General features: G+C 41.4%; 2 protein-coding genes across 3 annotated transcripts in view; one reads left to right on the forward strand and one right to left on the reverse strand.

The window, feature by feature from the left end:
• Window positions 1-18,322, forward strand: part of cacna2d2.L (calcium voltage-gated channel auxiliary subunit alpha2delta 2 L homeolog) — a 189,508-nt gene extending 171,186 nt beyond the window's left edge. For both annotated transcript variants that reach the window (XM_041590779.1, XM_041590780.1), the window contains 12 exons: window positions 100-203; window positions 2,815-2,913; window positions 4,315-4,409; window positions 4,669-4,716; window positions 6,381-6,452; window positions 7,685-7,837; window positions 10,872-10,924; window positions 12,239-12,294; window positions 12,476-12,599; window positions 12,692-12,801; window positions 13,718-13,800; window positions 13,988-18,322. In XM_041590779.1, coding sequence (XP_041446713.1) covers window positions 100-203; window positions 2,815-2,913; window positions 4,315-4,409; window positions 4,669-4,716; window positions 6,381-6,452; window positions 7,685-7,837; window positions 10,872-10,924; window positions 12,239-12,294; window positions 12,476-12,599; window positions 12,692-12,801; window positions 13,718-13,800; window positions 13,988-14,116 — 1,126 coding nt within the window. In that variant the 3' untranslated portion in view covers window positions 14,117-18,322. The remainder of the gene's footprint in view (window positions 1-99; window positions 204-2,814; window positions 2,914-4,314; window positions 4,410-4,668; window positions 4,717-6,380; window positions 6,453-7,684; window positions 7,838-10,871; window positions 10,925-12,238; window positions 12,295-12,475; window positions 12,600-12,691; window positions 12,802-13,717; window positions 13,801-13,987) is intronic.
• A 1,871-nt stretch (window positions 18,323-20,193) lies between these two features.
• LOC108714608 (caveolin-3) lies at window positions 20,194-21,704 on the reverse strand. Its single transcript, XM_018258985.2, has 2 exons — window positions 21,552-21,704; window positions 20,194-20,778 (listed from the first exon to the last, which is right to left on the reverse strand). The coding sequence occupies exons 1-2, from the start codon at window positions 21,636-21,638 to the stop codon at window positions 20,440-20,442; spliced, it is 426 nt and encodes a 141-aa protein (XP_018114474.1). The 5' UTR covers window positions 21,639-21,704; the 3' UTR covers window positions 20,194-20,439.
• Window positions 21,705-23,802: the final 2,098 nt, after the last annotated feature.

Here is a 23,802-nt window from a genome sequence, read left to right on the forward strand (position 1 = left end):
TATATACTGTTAAAGAATAAAGGGATTAGACGAAATAGTAACACTTTTAGAGACTGCACTGGCTCTCTGCTTTTCACTGATTTGTCACTGGTTCTTTAGAGCGGCAGATGATTGGATGGAAGATTTGGAGCCACACAATGCCACATACTACCGCAGGAGCCTGGATAATAAGGGCTATATCTTCAGGGCTCCCTACAGAGAATGTGAGTATTGAATACAGAGAACTTCTTAGGGTGATGATTTTCAGAGTTTTTCCGTTGTATTGCTCAACATATATTTGACCCCCGCCCCCAATCATAACAAGGTTACATGTATATAAAAAATTTGATTAAAGGGGTGGTTCACCTTTAAATTAACTTTGAGTTTGCTGTAGAATGCTATAGAATGTTCAATTCTAAGTAACTTAGTTCAGTTTATTTTTTATAGTTTTTTTTAATTATTTGCGTTCTTCTTTCCAGCTTTCAGATGGGGGTCACTGACCCCATCTAAAAAACAAATGCTCTGTAAAACTAAACATTTATGGTTGTTACTCTTTTTTCTATTCATGCCTCTCCTATTCATATTTAAGTCTATTAGTCATATCAAAGAATGGTTGCTAGGGTAATTTGGACCTTAGCAACCAGATTGCTGAGATTGCATCTCTCTGCATCAACTCAAAGGTGAACAACCCCTTTAACAGTTTTTAGTATTCTCTAGAACAAACTGCAAAGTAGCTTTATCTTCAGTTCAACCATAAGGCTAAGGCCCACCCTTCTATAGTATTAGGTAGAAATATATAAGTGCTCGTGTACATCCACAGGTGCCATTGTGATCCCTTTAAAGGAGAAGGAAAGGCTAAAATTAAGTAAGCTTTATCAGAAAGGTCTATATAAATACACCAGTAAACCCTCAAAGTAATGCTGCGCTGAGTCCTCTGTCAAAAGAAACTTCTTTCCTTCTATTTTGTACACATGGGCTTCTGTATCAGACTTCCTGTTTTCAGCTTAAACCTCCAGGGCTAGGGCTTGAGCATGCTCAGTTTGCTCCTCTTTCCCTCTACCCCTCACTCCTCCCCCTCCCTGCTGTAAACTGAGCCCTTAGCTATGAGTGAGCAGGTAGAAACTCAGCCAGGAAGTGATGTCACACCAAGCTAATATAGCAGTTGATATCCTAAACAAACAGAGGGAGTTTGTAGAGATGCTTACTCACGTATGGTAAAGCATTCTGCAGAATAAATATAGTATTATAGCTTGCTTACACTGCTGTGGCTAATCTTTTGGAAATAAACTGCTTCAGTAGCTTCTCCTTTAATCATTTGTGCATCAATCTCATTAATAGTACGTGTGCCAAAATATACTCCTTGCAACTATATAGTTGCGCTCAGCACCATAATCCTTCCTGCCTTCCGTTCCGAATTGAACACTGTGATGTCTATTGACACAGGGGAAACCTGCAGCTACTGCCATCTCTAGACCTGGCGGCATCTCCATGGTTCCCTCAGTGTTCTGTATCAATCAGTTGCACATGTTTTGCAAGGCAGCACCCAAAATGACACCAGACAGACTTTAAAAAATATTGTTGTAACTGCACCTGATTTCTGATGATTTGCGAGGAAGCACACACACTGTTGCGTTCATTTTGCCAAATCAGACAGAATTGCAGTGGACATCACCGTGTTGTTTGTAGGGTGAGCACTCAAAGAGCAACATTCCAGGCAGTTGTAGTTAAAAAGTATTTTATTAAAGTACAAGCATGGATTACAGCCTTACGCGTTTTGTGTTTTCACAACGCTTAATTTTAGGCTCAATTAGAATGAGGGATGCACCAAATCCACTAATTTGGATTTGGGGGTTCGGCCGAATCCAAATTAGTAGATTCGGTGCATCCCTAATTCTAAATTAGCCTAAAATGAAGTGTTGTAAAAACAGGAAACGCGTAAGGCTGTAATCCATGCTTGTACTTTAATAAATACTTTTTAACTACAGTTTGCCTTCGCAAAAGATTCGGCCGAATACTGAACCAAATCCAAACCCTAATTTGCATATGCAAATTAGGGGTGGGAGGGAAAAACATATTTTACTTCCTTGTTTTGTGACAAAAAGTCACACAATTTCCCTCCTTGCCCCTTATTTGCATATGCAAATTAGGATTTGGTTCAGGCAGGCTGAAGGATTCGGCCGAATCTGAATCCTGCTGAAAAAAAGCCGAATCCTGGATTGGGTGCATCCCTAATTAGAATTGCAATGGATGTAAAAGCACTGCAAATTGAAAATTGGAATTTGCTCACTGTACTTGCGAAAATACATAAGCTTTATGGTCTTAAACTGGCCATAGACGCAAAGATCTGATCATACGAATCGAGGATTCGTACGATTTTCGTCCCGACATTTTTCGTCGTTTGGTCGATCAGACAGGTTAGAAAATTTCTGTCGGCTGCCGATAATATCTCTGCGTGTATTGCTGATCGTACGATTTTCAGTGGGAGACTGTCACTAGCTTTGGTTGGACATAGATATCGTACGATTGCTGTCAGGGGCAGAACATTGCTGATCTGTTCTTTAACTAATCTGACTGGTAAGACTTTGATCTGAATGGTTAGTGGCGGGTCGGGAATTGGGAAAGTCCGATCGTACGATGATTCGTACGATCGGATCTTTGCATCTACGGCCAGCTTAAGTCCTTGTCTGGTCTTATACTTTGAAAAATGTGGCTGTCACTTAGGGTATCATTCTGAGAGTACATGAGAATCACATGAACTTTAAAGGGTGATTAGGGTAAATGACATATCAGATGTATTTATAAAATGTGTTGTTATTGGTCTGTTCTCATCCCTAGCTGGGTACCGGCCCTCTGACCTTGAGAATAACACTGTTGGCATTCTGGTGAGCACTGCTGTGGAGCTTGATGTCTCGGGCAAGAAGCTTAAACCTGCAGGTAATACACATTGTGTGTACATGAGCTGTACAGAGAGGAATAGATGAGGCTCAGTGAGTAGCTACACTTTGGAGGGAAGGTGACAACACAAAATAGGAAACAGTGGCACAGGGGGTGTTTTGTCCAGTGCTGCTGTGTAGTGTAAAACGGCAGCTGAATAAATGCCGTGCAATGAAGGCTCTCGCATGTAGTTACCTTACAAGTCTTCTAGGCACTCGCCACAAGCTTCTGTGCGATTGGGAGCAGAGCAGATCATAGGAACTTTAAGTAATGGCAGCTGATTCAACAGTTAAAGGAACAGTAACACAAAAAAATTTAAGTGTTTTAAAGTAATAAAAATATAATGCAGTGTTGCCCTGTACTGGTAAAACTGGTGTGTTTGCTTTAGAAACACTACTATTGTTTATATAAATAATCTGCTGTGTAGCAATGGGGGCAGCCATTCAAAGGAGAAAAGGCTCAGGTTACACAGCAGATAACAGATAAGCTTTTTAGAACATAATGGTGTTATCTGTTATCCACTATTTAACCTGTGCCATATCGCCTTTTTTATATTTCCACCATTGCTACACAGCAGCTTGTTTATATGAACTATAGTAGTGTTTCTGAAGCAAACACATTAGTTTTGGTGTCAATGTTCCTTTAAGTGTTGGTTCTTTTTTTTTTTTTTTTGCTACTGTAGTGATCTACCTTATCCAGCAGATGGAGCTCCTGCTCTATCATGATTCTATCAATGATCTAAGCTGTTTCATAAAGCATATCCAATCTGTAATCATCATCAAGATACACAGTGCTTACTGCATTTATAGCAAACAGGGAATAAATGGTGGATAACAAACAAGGATTACAGAATACAATAGAAGGGTACAATAGAGTAATGGCCTTTAATTAAGAATTGGGTGGAGTTCATCTCACAAGCCCACAATTACCGCTAATTGTCAGGCATTGGAAATCCATTTGTTTTTAAGTTAAGGACTTTTCTGCTCTTGCAGGATTAAAAATGATGTTCAAATAACAGTTTATTTTTCCTCTAATGGGGAATTCTTAGCCTTTTTCTTAGTTAGAAACTCACCAAAACAGCATGAGTAGCCAGTTCTGAATCCCAAACCATTTTAAAAAAACATTTTTAACCCTGTTTTAACCCTTCCTTTAAATTCAATTGCATTTTAAAAATGCAAATGTCAGAGTGGCACAGAATGTGCCAACTGAAAAGACAGAAAGACAGTGACTGATCTGAGCAGAGGTCAGAAGTAGAATGGGAGAGTAAGAGAACTGCTAGGACATATAAATGTATACAGGAACCATATATATATGTAGCCGCAGTGTTGGACAGTACCTGAGAATAGCTTGCCTCTTTATACATATGTGTTAATAATAATATTTTCTATATATTGTCAATAGTGGTCGGGGTGAAGCTGGACCTGGAATCTTGGGTGGAAAAGTTCAAAGTTCTGGCTAGTAACCAATCGGAACGGCACCCGCAGGGACCACACAAGGTTTGCACTTTCTTCCTTTGCCCACAATTTACTTTCTTGTGTGTGTGCCGTTATAATAATGCCCCAAAAATCAGGGGCACATGTATAAGCAGGGACATCTGTACAAACAGGCAGCGGATACAAGGAATTATTTCCCCTCCAGTAAGATGTGGCTGTGAGTCAGTTCTGGATCAACAGAAAGGCTTTGCCGACTGGAAGAATGTGAATGAGTTGTGCTTTTATTCAGTGAAAATGACCATTTTCCTTGTGTCACCTACAGTGCAGTCCCTCTGCCAGCTGTGAGATGGACTGTGATGTCAACAATGAGGTGAGTGACAGGCGCAGTGCCTTTCTGTGATTGGGCAGGAAATGATTGGCCCCGGCGGGGGGTCGACTTCCTGAAGACGGCTCAAGTCTATGAGCCGAAACGTTGAATAAATATCATTTATATTTTTGCAATGGAAGCCCTATGAGTGCAGACTTTGGCTACAATATAATACTATTTGTTTACCAGCACCTAGGCAGTTACGCTCAGGGAAGGTGTGCACCTCTTTGGACTTTGTGTGTATATATATGGGTATATATATAGATATATATAAAATAATAGTCCACGAAAGCACTCACGTCAGCAACAGTTCAACGTGTATCAGTACATCTTTATTCGTACATGGTGCATCATGTACGAATAAAGATGTACTGATACATGTTGAACTGTTGCCGCCATGAGTGCTTTCGTGGACTATTATTAATGAATTGTGGTTAGCACCCGGCAAAAACCGTTGAAAGGTGAGTGCCTATGGATTCACACACATATATATACATATAAGATACTAAACAAATTACCCCAGCACTACATTATATAGCCTTACAGATAAAACAGATTGAAAGAAAAATGTCTATTTTAAGTAAAAAGAGAGGCGCCCCGCCAAGGCATTGTCCATGCGTCAGTCCTAAGGGCTCTTACACACTGGTGGTTTTACCTGCGCTCCACTACGTTGCGTTTTCTTCCGTTCAGCTGCAGGGGAGCGCAGGAGTAGACACACTCAATTATTGTGAAGGGGGCTGTACTCACACAGACGCATGTATGTGCCAAATGCAGGTGCAAATGCAACATGCTGCGTCCCACCTGCTTTGGCACTTACATGCGTCTGTGTGAGTACAGCCCCCTTCACAATAATTGAGTGTGTCTACTCCTGCGCTCCCCTGCAGCTGAACGGAAGAAAGCGCAACGCAGGGGAGCGCAGGTAAAACCGCCCGTTTTACTGTTTACGGTTTTTCCAAAATCAAAGTATAAAGTTGAATGTTCGTGTCTCTGGTGTTTGAGTCTGCCAGCTCAGTAATTCAGGCGCAGACTCATTTTGCAACATTTAGTTGATACATTTCTCAGCAGCATCTCTGGAGTATTAGCAACTATTGCATCAATTCTAACAGCTGCCTGTAATGAAACCCAGAGATTCTGCTCAGCAGGGACAAAGATAAGAAATGTATCAACTAAATGTATCCATTTAGAACAGTCTACAGGGTCAGCGACCCTTCCCCCCTCCCAGAGCAGCTTTGGAATGTGAAAAATGACACTTTACACTTCTATATTAGAAAAACACATATAAAATAGAAAGCCATTGGAAACAACTAGTTGTTTGAAGGTGAACTACCCCTTTAAGGCTATATAATGGAGGGCTGGGGTAATTCGTAATTTTGTGTGCATGAAATAATAACTGCTTTACTGCATAATGCTTAAAGGGGAAATAAAGTTTAAGGATAACATTGCTTTTATCAAGGACATAGGGCTACTGTGACTCCTCTCTCAATCTGCAGCCCAAGTTCATTAGCACAGTAGAGCTGTGTGTGTCATGGTGTAAGGCTTCTGGCCATGGGATGTAGCACAGCAGACTTATTCCATGAATAGGAACTTAAAACATGATAATGGGTATAAACCATGATAGTGAACTGCACTAGTTAAGTAAAATATCCCCTTATATCTCTAATCTCCAGGAACTCCTGTGTGTGCTGATTGATGACGGAGGATTCCTGGTCATGTCTAATCAGCAGGACCACTGGTCTCAGGTGAGTTGGGGAATCCAGAAATCACTGCCTCCTGCTCCTTTGGCGATGTACAGAGTACAGCTCACTATTAAATATCATGAAACAGACCCCAGTTTACATGCTTCTATTTTATAGGATAGAGCATGACTGGTGCTAATTGACACTGTATATGTATTGGTAGGATTATTAGCAAAAGATCTAACTGCAGCCTCCTAGTAAAGGTTATTGAGAAATTGTAGTATAACATATATCCCCTACCCAGCCCTGCTGCATTGCTGGGACCCCCTTTTCAGCATTTTATTAAAGATCCTGAGCTTGTTATTGGTACTGACCCTTTCTATCTCCACCTCCTGTCATGTATTATGCTCCTAAAAACGCATCCTAAAACTTGATGAGTCTCCCCAGAACAGGTTGGGTTTGTTTGTCATAGCGTTTCTATAATGATACCAATGCTGCAACCTCTCAATCCTGGATACATAGGTACTTCCCTAAAGAGGCTTTCAGCAACTGTTACTGAAATGTCACGATTTTCAGGCAGGGTAATGCTGTCTCACAGGGCTTTAGGATGACAGAACCTAGGATATTCTAGGTAATTATCCCCTTTACACATTTCAAAGCCTCATGGGGTGTCTGCAAAGGTGACATTTTTAGCAGGGTTTAATGCATTTTATTAAAGAAGTAGAAATAGTTGAGGTCTAATTGCCAGCTTGATGTAATTGTTGCAATTTATATTAAGGGGCACATTTACTTAGCTCGAGTGAAGGATTAGAAGGAAAAAAACTTCGAATTTCGAAGGTTTTTTTTGGCTACTTCGACCTTCGACTACGACTTCAAATCGAACGATTCGAACTAAAAATGGCTCGACTATTCGACCATTCGATAGTCGAAGTACTGTCTCTTTAAAAAAAACTCAACCACCTCCTTTGCCTCCTAAAACCTTCCGAGCACCAATGTTAGCCTATGGGGAAGGTCCCGATAAGCTTTCTAAGTATTTTTTTATCGAAGGAAAATCGTTCGAATGATGAATTAAAATCTTTCGAATCGTTCGATCCAAAGGATTTAATTGTTCGATCGAACGAAATGCGGTAAATCCTTCGACTTCGATATTCGAAGTCAAAGGATTTTACTTCGACGGTCAAATATCGAGGGTTGATTAACCCTCGATATTCGACCAATAGTAAATGTGCCCCTAATTGTTTATATTTTCCTAATAGTTTATCCCTTTCTCAGTGTACATTTATGCCTTTCATCAGGTTGGGAAGTTCTTCAGCGAAGTGGACCCCAATCTCATGTCTGCTCTTTATAATAATTCATTTTTCACAAGGAAGGAGTCCTATGATTACCAGTCTTTGTGTGCCCCAAAGACTGAAAGCAACAAAGGGGCAGCACCTCGTGGAATCTTTGTGGTAAGTGAGATCTGTACTTGTCATACAAATCACTGCCGACTCCCAGGCTTTCATTACTTCTCGTTGAATCACTGATATTGTTGCGAGAGGTTGGTTGTACATAACTATGCTGGGCTGTCCTTTGCTGCATGAAATAATAAAGGAGACTGTATTTTGGGGTGTTATTTATCTACTGGGAGAAGCTTTGTGTTATTATACATAAATGGGGTTGTTTATCTTTAAGTTAACTTTTAGAGGCACATTTATCAAGGGTCGAATTTAGAATTCATGTGAGCTTCGAATTCCACTTTTCAGTCCTCCCATGAACTTCGACCAATCGAAATTTATTGTTAAAATCGAATTTTAAAAACTCGGATGAGTAGAATGAACTCAAAAACTCGAATCGAATTTGATTTGTATTTAAAAAACTCGATTCGTGTTTTTTCTCCGAAAAGAAACTAGAATCTCAGGAAGGCCGCAAACAACTCAAAATTGATCCCTCCCATTGACTTAAACAGCAATTCGGCAGGTTTTAGGTGGCAAATAGTCGATTTTGAGTTCCTAAAGGCCCAGAGTATGATAAATCTCGAAAATCTAATTAGAATTTTTTTAAAAAAAACTTGAATCGAATTTGAATAACTCCCTAGTTGAATTTGACAGTTTTGACCATAAAAAACCCAAAAAATTTGAATTTTCAATTCAACCCTGCCCCTTAGTATGTAGTATATAATAGAATGGCCTATTATTTTCAGCTGGCCTTCAATTTGTATGTTTTTATAGTTTTTAAATTATGTTGCATTTTTCTTGCTGAACAAAAAGCTAAATCATTCAAAAACCACAAAACAATAAACCCTAACTGCAAATTGCAAGGTGAACATAATAGAATACTAAACTGATCAGCATTCAGACAACATTGCAAGGGACCAACTGGATTCTCATGACATTTTATACTGCAGAAAGGGTTTGGTGCCACGTGAGATGCTGTATCTGGCTGGGCTTGCAGAGAGATTTATTTCTTGTATTAGACCCGGGGTTTGCTGTCCTGTGGCTTTGCAGCTACTGTTGAAAGACATTTCCCGGCATTCCTTGACAGCTAAAGGCTGCTGCTAGACAGTGTGGGCTGATAATTCCAGCACAAGAGCGTGCCCTCCTAGCATCACTTACTGCCTTGCTAGTCCTTCATCCCTGAATAGAATGAGGAGAGAATCCCAATATATAACTAGAGACACTGTACTCTTTTATATAGCGATTCATTTTCATGGTATTTACTCACAGGTCTTGGTGTATTAGGGAGATATGTCTCCCTCGGGACTAGACGAAGAGCTATATATATATATATATATATATATATATATATATATATATATATATATATATATATATATATATATATATATATATATATATATAGTCAACTACAAGAGGTCCTCTGCACTCAACCCATTATCAATATATTTAAGACAGCGACATTTTGTGCATACTGCTACTAAAAAATGCCTTACCCTTTAAACAACACAGGGATTGTTTGTCCATATATTGCAATATATTTAAGCTGGCCAACTACGTCAAAGTCATCCCATATCTGGCAATCCTACGCTTAATTTTCATCTGATTCATTAAGAATTCAATTGCTTAATTATACATTTTACAAAGGGACTAAGTTTTACCTGCAACTTACTTGCTGCTTTCAAAGTAAAACTCCCAAACTTGGCTGCCCTTTTATTAGACACCAGTGGGATCACCTGACTATAGCTGGGAGGGGTGGGAGCTACAACATGGAGCTGGTCACTGCTCCTATATGAACTATAACAAACAAGGGAAAGTTGTGCTCACCACTATTTTTTAAAACCATTAGGCGGGGGTGCAATGAGGGTGTGACCACAAAATACATATAGTCAAATACAAGAGTCCTCTGCACTCAACCCATTATCAATATATTTAAGACAGCGACATTTTGTGCATACTGCTACTAAAAAATGCCTTACCCTTTAAACAACACAGGGATTGTTTGTCCATATATTGCAATATATATATATATAATGTAAACATTCATATTTGCTAACTAAGAGTAATATGAACGTTCTCTATAGACCACAATAAAGCTACAAAGAGCTCCATCTCATTGCAGTGTATGGACAATGCCTTAGCAGATGCAAGCTGTATGGCAGTGATGAAATTATATACATATGTGTGTATATATATATATATATATATATATATCACATACACATATAAAAAATAACGCACTCCAAGGACTTGGACAATCCGAGTGATGGTGCCGAAACGTTGAAATAAACACAATTTTTGTATACTTCATTAGTGCAGAGCGGATTTATCATTAGTACATTCACCCCTGCCATCAGCAAGTGCCACTGTGTGTGTCAGCTGGGATAGCACCACTACTGGACATATAAACCAGCTCTATGCAAGAAAAAAACCATTAACCTGTGAGATTCATGTATGTCTCAGCTTTACTTTACTAACCTCTCTGGGCTATTTCTTTTTCTATGTTTTTTTTTTTTTGCTTGTGGATTGAACACCATTACTTGGTAATGACGGTTTATCTCTTTTGTTTTTATTGTTCCCCTTTGCTTGGGACAAAACTGTGGATAATCTGACAATCTGAGGCACTGTCAATGTCTGTAGAAGAAGCTTGATGGTGTCGGAAGCATCCCCAAAACAGGAATCCGGGAAACCCAAACTTTGTATAAAACGATAAATCTTTATTGATCCATATTAAAACACAACATCGTTGTGTAGGGGAACTAGCTTTACGGGTTTCGTGACCGAATTTCACTTCATCAGAAGCTGTCGATGTCTGTCTGTACATGTAATGGAGTTGTTTAAAAATGTTCAGCGTTTGCCACGGGCAATGTATCCATAGAAACCCGATAAGATATGCTTTTCGTTATTATATCTCCATTTTACTCGTAAGAGCAGATCGGTTGCTATGGGTTACAGGACCAGGACAATGTTTGCTCTTCTTGTGATATAATCCATTTGCTAGGGATGTATGCCTGGGGGTGCTCTGATGACTGATTTTTTTTCTATTTAGCCAACAATCGCTGATGTTCTGAACCTGGCCTGGATAACCTCAGCAGCTGCTTGGTGAGTTTAGGGAGTGTTTGCTTGGGAGCAGCTATATGGGCACTTCTGGGGTCTTTCTTACACTGACCAACGCACCTTTTCACTCATTTAGGAGGAGTATTTTACCTTATGTTTTCTTTTTATCATTTATCCATTAACCTCTGTGTTATACTGACTCTTCCAGTCACTTGCTAGTCTGCTGATGTGCATTGTACATTACAGAGAAAGGATAGGGATATTTTTCCACTGGGATTCAAACAAATACAAATGACATACGCAGGCATGTTATAATGGGGAGCATTAGGAGCATTATACACAATGGTATTGCAATATACACTATGGGGCAAATTCACTAAAGGACAAAGCGCCTAATGCTAGTGTTAATTCGCTAGCGTAGCGCATTTTCGTTAATTCGCCGATTCACTAACGGACACTGGCGTAAATTCGATAGTGTTACTTCGCACCCTTACGCCTGGCGAATTTGCGCAATGGACGTAACTACGCAAATTCACTGACGCACGCATTTTTCAGAACGCTACCCTTTACGCTAGACTTCCTTCGCCACCTCAGACCAGGCGAAGTGCAATAGAGTAGATAGGGATTGCTTCAAAAATAGTTGACATTTTTTCAAAGTCCCAAAAAACGCTGGCGTTTTTTCTTTTTTTATGGGTGATAGGCTGAAAAAGGGGGGCTACCCTCCTTCCCCCCTACATTTCCTAACTCATGGCACCTTAACTATACAGTGGGCACATGTGTAGGGCAAAATAAAAATTTTATTTGATGTTTTGAAGGTTTCCTAGGCTTGTGTAGTACTGCTACGTATACTTCCATTGTAAATTTAATTTGGCGCCGTATGCAAATTAAGCATCGCTAGCGTAACTAATTAACGCAAGTGCAACTTCGCAACATTTCATTTCCCCTGAGCGCAACTTTGGATTTTAGTGAATTTGCGTAGCGCTGGGGAAAATTCGCCTGGCGAAGTGCGGCGAAGCGGACACTGGCGCAACTACGAATCTTAGTGAATTTGCCCCAATGAGTGCAGGTGTCCAGGCTAGTATGTGCAGTATAGCAGGTCTTACTGCAACAGTTACACAGTCATCATCCTTGGTTTCTGGCTATGCTCCTTTTAAAGAATAATTATTCCCACAAATGCATTTAACATTACTGAGATTACATTAACCTGATGTCAAACTTTCCTAGAGAAAGTTCTAGAAATATGATGGTGGTAGACGACATTTGGCATCAGCCAGAGAACGTCAGTTGAGCTATCCACCATAGAAACGAAGGCAACTTATTCTGGACTCAGCCGACCAATGTTATTTCTCTTCTGCTTAGGTCTCTGTTCCAGCATCTCCTCCTCAGTGTCGTATATAACAGTTGGCTTCAAGCAGGTAAGAAAGAATGTGCTGCCAGTGGAAGGGCAACAACGAGTGTGTGAATTGGGGGGTTGGTGCAAGGAGTGGAGTGGGGAGCTGAAACCCGGGACTGCTTTATAGTGGCAGATGGAACAAGTTTATTGTTAGATACTCCAGGGCCCTACAATTTGTCACCTTGTCATTTGATTGTTAATAGATGATATCACAGCAGAGAATCTGGAGCCCCGGGAAGCCACTTGCATCATGAAACAAACACAGTATTACTTTGGCAACATCAACTCGACTTACTCAGCAGTCATCGACTGTGGCCCTTGCTCCCGGTCAGTATTATTCTCACTGTGCTGCCCTATTTGTGCCTTTGTTTCCTTATCTTGAGAGCCTCACTCCTCATCTTTGTTCTTCTTCCCTGTAGGTACTTTCATGCCCAGAGACTTTCCAACACAAACCTGCTGTTTGTGGTGGCAGAAAAGATGATTTGCAGTCAGTGCGACTCCATGAAACTGGATCAGGCTGAGACACGCTGTATCCTCTCATATAAAAGACAAGATAATACACCTTTGGGTGGGCTTGGGTGTCTGTGGTTAAATGATCCCTCAGTTCTGGTTCTTAACTGAGGATAAACATTAGTGGGTTAGTTATACATATACGTACACCAGATTAGCACCTGTTTTATCATTATTAGCCTCCAAAGGTCATCCTGCAGTTATATGTTATGGTGACAATACATGGAGCAAAATGGATTAGAACATTGGGAATATTTATCTGTCCCTATTTGGGCCTTTAAATAGACACTGACACCAGAAATTAAACTCTTTTTTACATCTATCATAATATTGCCTTTGAAAGCTACTTTTAACTTTGCCATAAAGTATTTGCACAATGCTTTTACATTAACTGTCTGATGCCCAATATTCCTCTATGAGGGGGCTGCCATATTTGTGCAACACGAGTCTGTTAGCATTAGAATCTCTAACTGACAGGCTGAGAAGGGACAGTCAGGTCTAGAAACTTTAACTAACAACAACTTAGATAAACAAACCTCTAAGCAAAAAATGATCAACATGACCTATAGGTAACTTTTAATGTACATTCATATTTTAAAAAGTAGTTTTTTAGTGTAGTATCACTTTAAGGAGGCAGAACCAACAGGTTCTTCTGCAATCCCAATGGCTCAATGTCTGTCTGGACCTTAAATATCTGGTGCTCCAAAAGCCCTATTAGTGCATTAAGGAGGATATTGAATGACTCCCATCAGGGGCTAGAATGTCTGAATTCTTCTGCGAGCAAAATGATGATATTGCTTGCAATCTAATTGTCATTTATAATGAATGAGCAGAGACTTATAGGTTGGTGAAGGCATTAAGTCAACTATTTGAGCTTTTCTGGAGATGAAGTTGGAATTTGGACATGTTTTTTATACACCTTGACCTTCGTTCAGCTGAGGGACCTGAGCAGTGTGAGCTGGTGCAGATGCCACGTTACAGGAAAGGGCCACACATGTGCTTTGACTACAACCCAATGGTGAGTGTGATATTTGCATTTCTTATGCACTTGATACCGTATCATGTCTAATGTTCCTTGTCATGGCATAGTCTGTGTGCCCTGCTTTTTGTCAGCATTAAAAGGTCTTCAGTTGTCATCTAAATCTAAGCTGCTTATTTCTATTGCTTTTGGACAAGATGTAACGAGTGCACTTGACTTTTACCAGGAGGACACGTCAGACTGCGGCAGAGGATACCTGTTCCGGCCGTCGTGGCTCTTGCTGATGTTACTCCAGGTCCTTATCCAGTTTGTCTTGCCCCATGGCTTCTGGTCAACCTCCAGTCGAGGCCTTTAGACGTAATACAATCTCCTCCCTCTATCACTGCGCCTTCCTGAGGCCTGTTTCCTGACGTGGTTACCATGGCAACCAAAAGAACACCTCTCTTTTTAATTTTCGGGCTGAGTTACCAGAACAACCAGCGCTTATTTAGGATGATTTTACTGTGACAACAAAGAGACCTTCCTATGCCATCGGGGAGATATTTGGCAACGCCATCTGGGATAGTGGCAGCAGTTACCATGGCAAGTTTAAATTCCTGTTGATTGGGCATGGTAACCACGGCAACTCTGAGGAGGTCCTGTTTCCTGTTCATCTGTCTCCATGGTACCTATGCTTAGACCTCAGGTTCCATTACTATCCTCACTTTAAGGGCCAGGTCTATCAAAATCTGCCCCTATGTCTTGAGTGGGGTCATGATCTTATTGTGACCCTTTGTTTTCCAACATAAAGTGTGTGGTGGGGCCATTGTCCTTCTTTTTTTCCCGTACCTTTCCCACACTGAGCTGGGAAGCAGAGGTAATGTGTTGATGACATCATATCCATACATGCTCATATCATCAAGATTCATCAGGTCATTGTCTGTAGGACTCATCCATGTGTTGGGTGACCATTCATGTTAGAAAGTGCATTGAGCCAAAGTCACCTGAGAAGTGACACCAACATACTGTAAGTGCAAAACCAGGCTGTACGCACAGCAGCACCCTCTGGTGGGCAATAGCAGTATTACAGCTCCCATTTCTCCATGCAGAGCATCAGATCCCTCAAGGCCCATGAGTAGAGAGAGCCTAGTGTCCATCATCTGTTCTAAATACTTCATATTAATCCTTCTGTCACCTGTAATGCCGCTGTCTGACTTGATGCTCATTGCCGCCCTAGCAACTGACTTTCTCTGAACTGATCTGCATGTACGGGGATCACAATTCTGCAGCACACGTATCCCACAAACCTCCCTGTCATACAGTACGGTACCAAAGAAGCAGGTTTTGACTAAACGTGTTGCATCTCTTCGGCGTAACGTGTCACATCTGAACAGGAAGCAATGGCCACTGTTTGAGTAATAACGTACCAAAATGAGCGTCATCCACCCAAAATAATAGCGGTGGCTTTGTCCATCTGAGATGTGTTCCGCTGTTCAGCCAAGGTTCCTGACAAGCCGACCTGTTTGGGAAACATCACAGTGCTCTGCGGATCTCTCGTTAGCCGTGTGTGATAGTGCAGTTCTCGTTTAGTCATTCTCCATCATTCTCTGCAGTCCGGAGCTGTCGTGTACAGATAATAATAATAATAATAAGAGCTTGAAGCCCTGTATTTCCACTTGAAGAGCCGCCTCAAGGCAGAGCACAATGATGACACAAGCACAGGGGGCGCTGCACTTAGGAGCTTCATTTCCCTGTAGCTCTTGAGTGACACAAACCCAGCACAATATACAGGGCAGTGGAAAGATGGAGTGTTCGCTGTGTTTGGATAGTGTAGTGTGAGGGAATAGAGACGCTGTGTTCCACAGAAGCACACTATGACATTTATGGATACTGTCACCCTATTTGCAAAAGCCTGAACTTTTCCCTGTCACCCTGTGTTCTGACGTCCATTACTAAAGGTAACCATTACTAATCTGTACCGAGTGCCAAGAGGTTCTGCAACACAGATAACATTATACAGGCCGGAGTATCCCAAACACAAACCCTGCCTGGTACTATTTATGCATCATACTGTCCCTCTCTACAATACTTTCTGTTGCTTTATGGACTCCAGTTCCCGTAACTCTTCCTGGTGCTCAGGCTCTGTCTCTTCTTATAGTCTTGCGTATGGTAACTGTGCCCTGTCCCTGTTGCTCACTATACTCTGCATTGATTGCCTGCATATTTATAGCCCTCTTTATTTTGTTTTTCTCCTTTTGCCTCTAAATACTAGGAATATTTCACTTCATGCCAAAGGGGTTAACCCCCAAATTTATGAGTGTATTGTCTCTTCTAGATTTTTGACACTGATGCTCCTCCTCCATGCTTTCTACCCATTGAATACTGGGAATTCTCCCTCACCTCCCTCTTACCATTTATCCAATCACAGGGCTGGATATTTCATATGGGTGCATGGGACAAATTGCAGCAGTGGATATATAAACTCCCATACATAAGCAGATATTGGCTTCCAAATTGGCTTTCCTCTCTTGCACATCAAAACTATGACCTTTCCCTATGTACTCAGGGATCATTGAAACATCAGTCAGGCCAGGAAGAAAATTAATATGGCCAGGCAACAGCACCTGAGCCAGCCAATCACAGGGACTTTAACATAAATGCCAACTGCATTTAACTTACCTTTTTGTCCCTATTTATTGACGTTGGTAGCTCCTATGTGGACTGGCAGCCTACAGGACTGTAATACAACTGGTTTAATTCAACCAAAACTTGCCTCCAAGTCAAGAATTCAAAAATAATCACCTGTTTTGAGGCCAAAGCAACATCCAAGGGACTGGTGAGTAATGTTGCTCATGAGCCACTGGTTGGGGATCACTGATCTATAGGAACACTATGCTGTGAATTACTGAGTAGCCATTGGATTTTTGTACAGTCCTCCCATTCTGATGTGTATAAAGTGGAAGATTAGACTGCCATAAAAGGCAGCTGCTGTCTCTTTCAGGCTCATGACATACTGGGCATATTTGACTGCTCAAGTGAATATAGTTGCTCCTCTCACTACTCTGTGTGCCTCAGGCAGGGCACTTTTTGCTCAAGCAGTCGGACGTGAGTGTTCTCCACTGGAGGTCAGAGGTGGTCAAAATGTCCCATGTGCCATTAGCCTACAGAACTTTGTCACCAAATGTCAAAGCCAAATGACCTCAGATGCCAACAACAACAAGCTTAATGTGGATAAATTTCTTAATAGTGATAAATTGGGAATTACCCCAACTGTGCGCCAAGTACAGTCTTTCTCTCCTCTCCTGAGATATCATCCAGACCATCTAACCAGCCTTACCCAGTGATGCCAGTTGACTCCAGAGCTTCTCTTTACTAACGTTTGTTCCTATTGGCCAGAACTCCCATCTAGCTCCTGTGTTTACTAAAGTGCCATGCGCTTTATATGTGCCCTTAGTTCTACACGAATAACAACTTTCATTCTGGTACCCATTAAGGTCGGCCCCATATTGTGCTATAAATCCTGCAGATTCTTTTGGTGCCATCGCCAAAAAATTACACAACATATAGTTATTATTATATATTATATAGTTATTATTAATGATCAGTGAGTCCTATTTATCAATGTATTATCAAATGTAATTACAATATATACATATTTTAGTTGATTTGACATATCAATGAATTCACTAGTAACAAAGTTAATAACCCACCCCTATATACACGTTAAGGTTGCAGCTACCTCCAACTCCGACTGAAGCATTTGCCATAGTGACCATTATGAAATCCAGCCCTATCCACTTGCCCCCATGTTCATGGCACTATCTCTTCTCTATCAAGTGAACATACTTGGATCCATTCAGGATCCTTCACAAACACGTGTCAGAAGCAACCAATCAGCAGCTAGCTTTCATCCTTCTAGTGCAGTTGGTATGATGACAGCTAATATCTGATTGGTTGCTTGCTGTGGCTTATGCCAATGGAGTGGTTCGTACCATGTTATTGAACAAGCCCATAGCGTCCGTTGTATAATGAGAGTATGCTCACCTTACATTTACCCTCATTCTGCCGATAGATGCCACAAGTTACCCTCTGCTGATACTCGGGGAAGGTTGGGAGGGGGCAGATTAGGGCGAGGATTCATTTGTTACTTCCCTTACCCCCCTTGATGGTCATTTTGCTTGTAGCTTTTTGCGTGTGTTTGGGCCTTGTTTTGGGAATGTGACTGTGCTAAGAGGGGTGGTTTGTGTGTGCATCAGGCATATGTCCGCTCGTCCTCGTCAGATCCTCCATTCCAGAAGAGAAATGAAATCTATAAATACGTATAAATATATATAAATATATATATATATCTGGGAGGCTTGAGGGTCATCGCTGCTGAAATTTCTCTCCATCGGTTAGTGGCTTTTTTTCCGTTAACTGGAGCAAAAGTTTATTTATTTACTTATTTATTTGTACAGAAAAAAGTTCAACAAGTGACAGAAAGTTTGTAAGATATTGTGCGTGTGTGATTTACTTGTAAAATATTTTCAAATGGTTTATTACAAAGAATCAGTTAATAAATAATGTGCATATTTTCACTTCACTGGAATGGTCGTCTTTTTTCCTCCCCGGTTCCTTGTGAGAGACATATGCGACCTGTGCTTCTCCAGCTGTGGTTAAACTGAACTCCCAGCAGAGCAAACAAGTAGTATTGGTGCCTACGGTGCAAATTCAACCCCCAGCTCGCTCATACTTTCTTAGCCCCTGTTCTACCCCTTTGTATTACACTTTTACCTGTTCTAAGACCTTGGAGCAACTTGTAGACTAACCAGGGTTATATTGGCCATGAGCTAAGGGAGCTCCTCAGGCAGCACTCAAGTAGGCATAGTAAATAGACATCCAACTGAAAACCTGTGTACTCGTCCATGGGACAAACTTTCTGTTTTATATGGGAAGTTCAACCTTTAAAAGTAAAGAAAGTAAATAAAAATCCTGAGTGAAACAATAGTGACCGGAGTTCCTTCTTGATTCCAATAAGATCAGGTTTCACCCTGGATAATGGATAACCTGGGAAATGGAACAACTGGAGCAGCAGGTGATGAATAGACTTTCCATTGTATGAAGTGTTGTTGCATGTGAGAGTGTACCAGGAGGTAAGTACCATGTAAGGGAGAGTGGGGGGAAGTTCACTATGAAGGAAAGTGCCCGTGGTGCAACAGTGAGGGGGGGAGGATGGTGCTAGACACCTTCTTCTGCCCTTAGTTCAAGTTGAAACTCCAGCTGAGGGATGAGCAGGATTTACACTTGATTGGGGATAGTATTTTTGGTGATGACCCCCCCCCCACACTCACACACATGCTCGGCACCATGTGGGGGTTATTGAGGCTGGGAGCTTGCCTCAGGTGCCCTTGCCATTTGGCTCAGTAATGGCTCTAGTTTATGATGAGTAGGGAGGGGTACAAGAGTTGAGACACTAACGGGCCCAACAGGGGCAATATATTTACCCCTTGTGTCTCCAGCCATTTGCAGTGCCACATCCACAGAGAATTTCCATTCTGTGTCATCCATTTAGTGTACGCTGATGTTGGTTGCAATGTACACATTTAAAAACAAAAAGCATTTCTAGCACTATGCACCTTGCCTATTCTTTAATTAAGGAGCCCAACTGGACATGGATCAGCAGCGGAAGGGAGGCACCCCATATCCAGATCAGCAACATATACTGGAGATTCTACTTGTGAGGAGAGTGGCTCATCCAGTGAAAGCAAATGTAAGAACAGGGATAAGGTGATGATGGAAAGCAAGGAGGGAGAACATGGTTGTAAGGGGAGAGTGTATTTACAATGTACAGTATATGAGGAAATGCAAACACTGGGAGAGCCTGAAAGAAGAAGAGAACAGAACACAAAGGTTGATGGTGAAAGTATAGCATGTAGAAAAAGGGGTGGAATGGGAAGGAAACAGAAAGTGAGCAGATCAGGGTGAAAAATTAGAACAAAGGGAATAGAATAGGGAGAGAGAAAATTGTAAGAGAATAAGGAGAGTAAAAAAGAAAAGCAGAAGAGGAAGACGAGCAAAGAGGATACTGAAAGGAGCTGAAAACAGAAAAAGAAGAAAAAGGGGGAAGATAGATGAGACTAGGACACTGGGGAAATGCAAGAGAAGGTACAGAGGAAGAGAGACAAATTGAGACAGAATGGAAGATGGAGTGAGGGTAGAAAGGAAGAACAGAGGATATAAAGAAGGGAAAGAAATAGAGGGGAGAGGAGTGAGGGATCAGGAAGTCATGTACAGTGGGAGGACTGCAAATGTATAAATAGGATAAAAACTGAATGCCTTTGTCTTTGTACATGGCAGAGTGAATATGTCTAGTACTGAGTAGAGTTTGCTGGTAGAATAGAATTCAGTATATCTGCTGAGCCAAAATACATCATTGCAGGACAATTATATATTTATATAATATAGATACAAGACTGAGGCAGACACAGAGATGGTTTTATTGTACAACAAGTAGTAAATGGACAAGATACCGTTTAGAGAGCAAATGCCACAGGGTATGCAGGTTTGTGGCAGTTCAGCCAGGGTGTATGTCAGATAATAAGTGGAAAAGTCCATGGAGGTTTCTGTAGCTCAGCAAGGCACGTGAGCATTACTCTGCAACTCATTGTACTCTGCTGGTCAGAACACTGCACTGTGGTGAATACAGGCTCGTATGGGACACTATCCGTTCTTATTCTGCACACGAATGAGACTTAAGCACAAGCCGCACGCCTCCCAGCACGGGTCACACAGACAGTGCACACAGGAGCTGTAGAACATCTTCATACAGGACACATTTATCTTCCAGATGTGAATACAAGGGCCCACCATCCAGATATGACAGCACTGTACACAGGCAAACTCAAGTGCCCAGCAGAAGGCCAGGGGGCACCCACACAGCACCGACAGGACAATGTAGCAGCAGTTCTTCACCCCGTTGAATGTCTTGTAGGACATGCTCCACGCTCCTGGAATGGTGTGAGATCCTTCTGGTTCCCCAAAGGCATCTTCAAAGAGCACCTGGTGATAAAAGGGCACATGTTATAGTAATTTATCTCTAATTTCTCATCTCTAATCCCCAGCACATTATCGCTCACACCATATATCCCATACAGGGGGTCTGCAGAGCTCTACTGCATGTTTCTGAGCCCCCAAATCAGGCCCAGATTTGTGGCAAAGGCCTGGGCCTAGGGGGGCAAATTTTCAGGTGCTACAACTCCCAGCATCCCCGCTACAAAACTAAAGCTATCTGCATTGAGAGCTGGAAATAAGCAGCAGCTGCAAAGCCACAGGTTGAGGTTTACTGTTCTACAGAAAATGCATTGAGGGGGCATGCAATATGGCAGCTCCCAATATGATTTGCTACAGTTATGCAGAAAAGCAGTGTAGAGCATGCAATAAATAGTGCTTTTCATCTCCTCAATTTAACTTCAGATACCCCAGATCATCTGATCAACATGCATAACTATGAACTGGTCCTTTAAGCAGAGCAACATGTCCTCTGTGTTTCAGCTATACCATATGATAAATGTTAATGGAGTAACATTGGTGATGAGATAAATAAAACAGAGAGATACATATAGATAGATAGAGAGAGAGAGAGAGAGAGAGAGAGAGAGAGAGAGAGAGAGATGATAGATAGATAGATAGATAGATAGATAGATAGATAGATAGATAGATAGATAGATAGATAGATAGATAGATAGATAGATAGAAAGTTTGGGCTCTTAAGAATTAGAAATGCAGACAATCTCCATCTGCCCCATTGATCCTCATTAAGATTCATTACTCACCCTGACGTGATCATTCAAGTTATTAGGGTCCCGGTTGTCCATGTCCAGGGGCATGGGCTCACTGGGGATGGATTTGTGCTCAGCCATAGCTGCTGGGATATTCTCTGTTACCAGGAGTGTAGTGTCTGTCAGTTCCACCCAGGGCAATATTTATACCCTGAGACTGAGGGTTTCCATGGGACATAGCATCAAACAGCCGAGGCTCAAGACCATTGTTACTGCCCCACTCTGCACAAGCCCCGGTGGCTGTTTTGGCAACCATTGTGACTATAAGGGCTGCTTTGTGGGCTGAGGATAGAGGAGTTGAATAGCCTGGAGGCAACTGATCCACAATGGCCCATCACTGCACACGGCCTGCATGGCCACCCTACTAGTTACTGTAATAGATATTTATGGGGCCCATTATTACAGTAACACCAGCCCATTGGTGGGAAACATAAGGACATATTGTATTGAGTAAGAATTGTTAGATATTTTAAGTATATACACCTGGGATGTCACTCATGGGCTGGCTTTTGTGGGGGGGGGGGATGCTGGGAGTTGCAGTCAGATGAAGCTGGAGGGCAACATGTTGGACATTCCTCATTTAAATAAATGATTCCCCCCTTCAGAAAGTTCGTAATAATTCCATACCAGGAATGACTTGCTCGTGGCTCTGACACGGCTTCCATCAGAGGATGCTGGGAACTGTAGTAAACCAAAGCTATATATGTTACAAGTGGAAAGGGAAAGGCAAATGTGGAGTGAAGCAAAACTGGTGGTTTTGTGCTCCTTGGCATTAAATTATCGTTACTGACACCGCTTGAATGAAATTAGAGTTCTAAATAAATTCATCCTTATCTGGAGTACAAGATCCAAAGTTAATGTATATGTTTGGCTTTATTAATGACATTTTACTTGTGTTACTAACATCAGATTCATTAAGATTGAGTAACACTGGTGATATTGCTCTACTACTTTCTTAACGTAAAAGAAAAATTGCAAAAATGTTGAAAAATTTGTGCTCAGATAATTGTTTGTCAGCGATTGAATGAATTTTTCTTAATGTGCCATTTTTGTAAATTCCATTCTCCGTGATTTGTTTGGCAGATTAAGGACTGGGGAGAGCAAAACCCCCCAAAATGATACCGTGTTCCATCACCCTGTAGTCCTGCTGTCCATCCTGCAGCCCCGCACATGTAAATAACACACAATAATTCCTATACTTTAGTGCAAATAAGGAAAGTAAGAGCTTGTGCCACAATTTCCCTTTGCGCTGCTTACAACTAAAACTATACAAATGTGATCGGCAAGCAGCATTTAATCTTGATTGTCAGCTCTTTTGTAGAGACCTGTCATTTGTGTTGCTAAAGGGAGTGTTGTGTAAGGGCTGTGGCCTGTTACCAGTGCTATGATAGAGACACACAGTGTTTTTGCTGCAGGACACGGGTTATTGTACACACAACTATGTACAGACACAGTTCAGTCATTGGGGGGGGTGGACAATTCATTCCGGCTCCTGAGAATACATAGATACAGAGGTACAGAGGATACACATGGATACTAACTGACAAACAAACCCAGCACTTTATGGCTTTAGGGTAAGGACACACTGGACGATTTGTCGCCAACGTTTTTAAAAAGTAAATTGCGGCGACAAGACGATCGTCTTTTTTGAACAGACGATTCACAGCGACTATTGGCACAGAGCGATTTGTATCCCATTACTCTGTGCGGTACGTGCTCCACCCAAACCGGAAACGGTTTGTGCTTCCCACTGTAACCTGGCGTCTTTACGTTCTTGCGTTCTTGCATCATTGCGTTCGCATTGTAATTTGAATACAATTGCTGCTACTTATCTGTATATGTGTGCGTGTCTAGGAGATTTCAGTGTTTTTCGAGGTACATGCTATTTCTGATAAATCGCTCGGAAAAGGGTCTCAGTGCGTTTTGGAGCTACAGGCGATTCACAAACGCGCTGTGGGCACAGGAGCTGGCGTCTTTCATTTGGTTTTGTTCAGAGACAAAACGAGCGATATGTCGCCGCGATTTGCTTTTTAAAAACGTTGGCGACAAATCGTCCAGTGTGTCCTTACCCTTAGTATTCAGCAAATTATTATTCGCTTTTATTTATATTTAACATATTCTCCAGTCCTGTACAGAGATTATACATCATTCCCATACCCTGGCGGAGTTTATACAATCTAAGCAGTGTATCATATTCACACACACACTAGGGTCCTATCTCAGTTTATATAACTGCAAGATTGTG

Source organism: Xenopus laevis, chromosome 4L, assembly GCF_017654675.1.
Source record: "Xenopus laevis strain J_2021 chromosome 4L, Xenopus_laevis_v10.1, whole genome shotgun sequence".
Taxonomy (NCBI): domain Eukaryota; kingdom Metazoa; phylum Chordata; class Amphibia; order Anura; family Pipidae; genus Xenopus; species Xenopus laevis.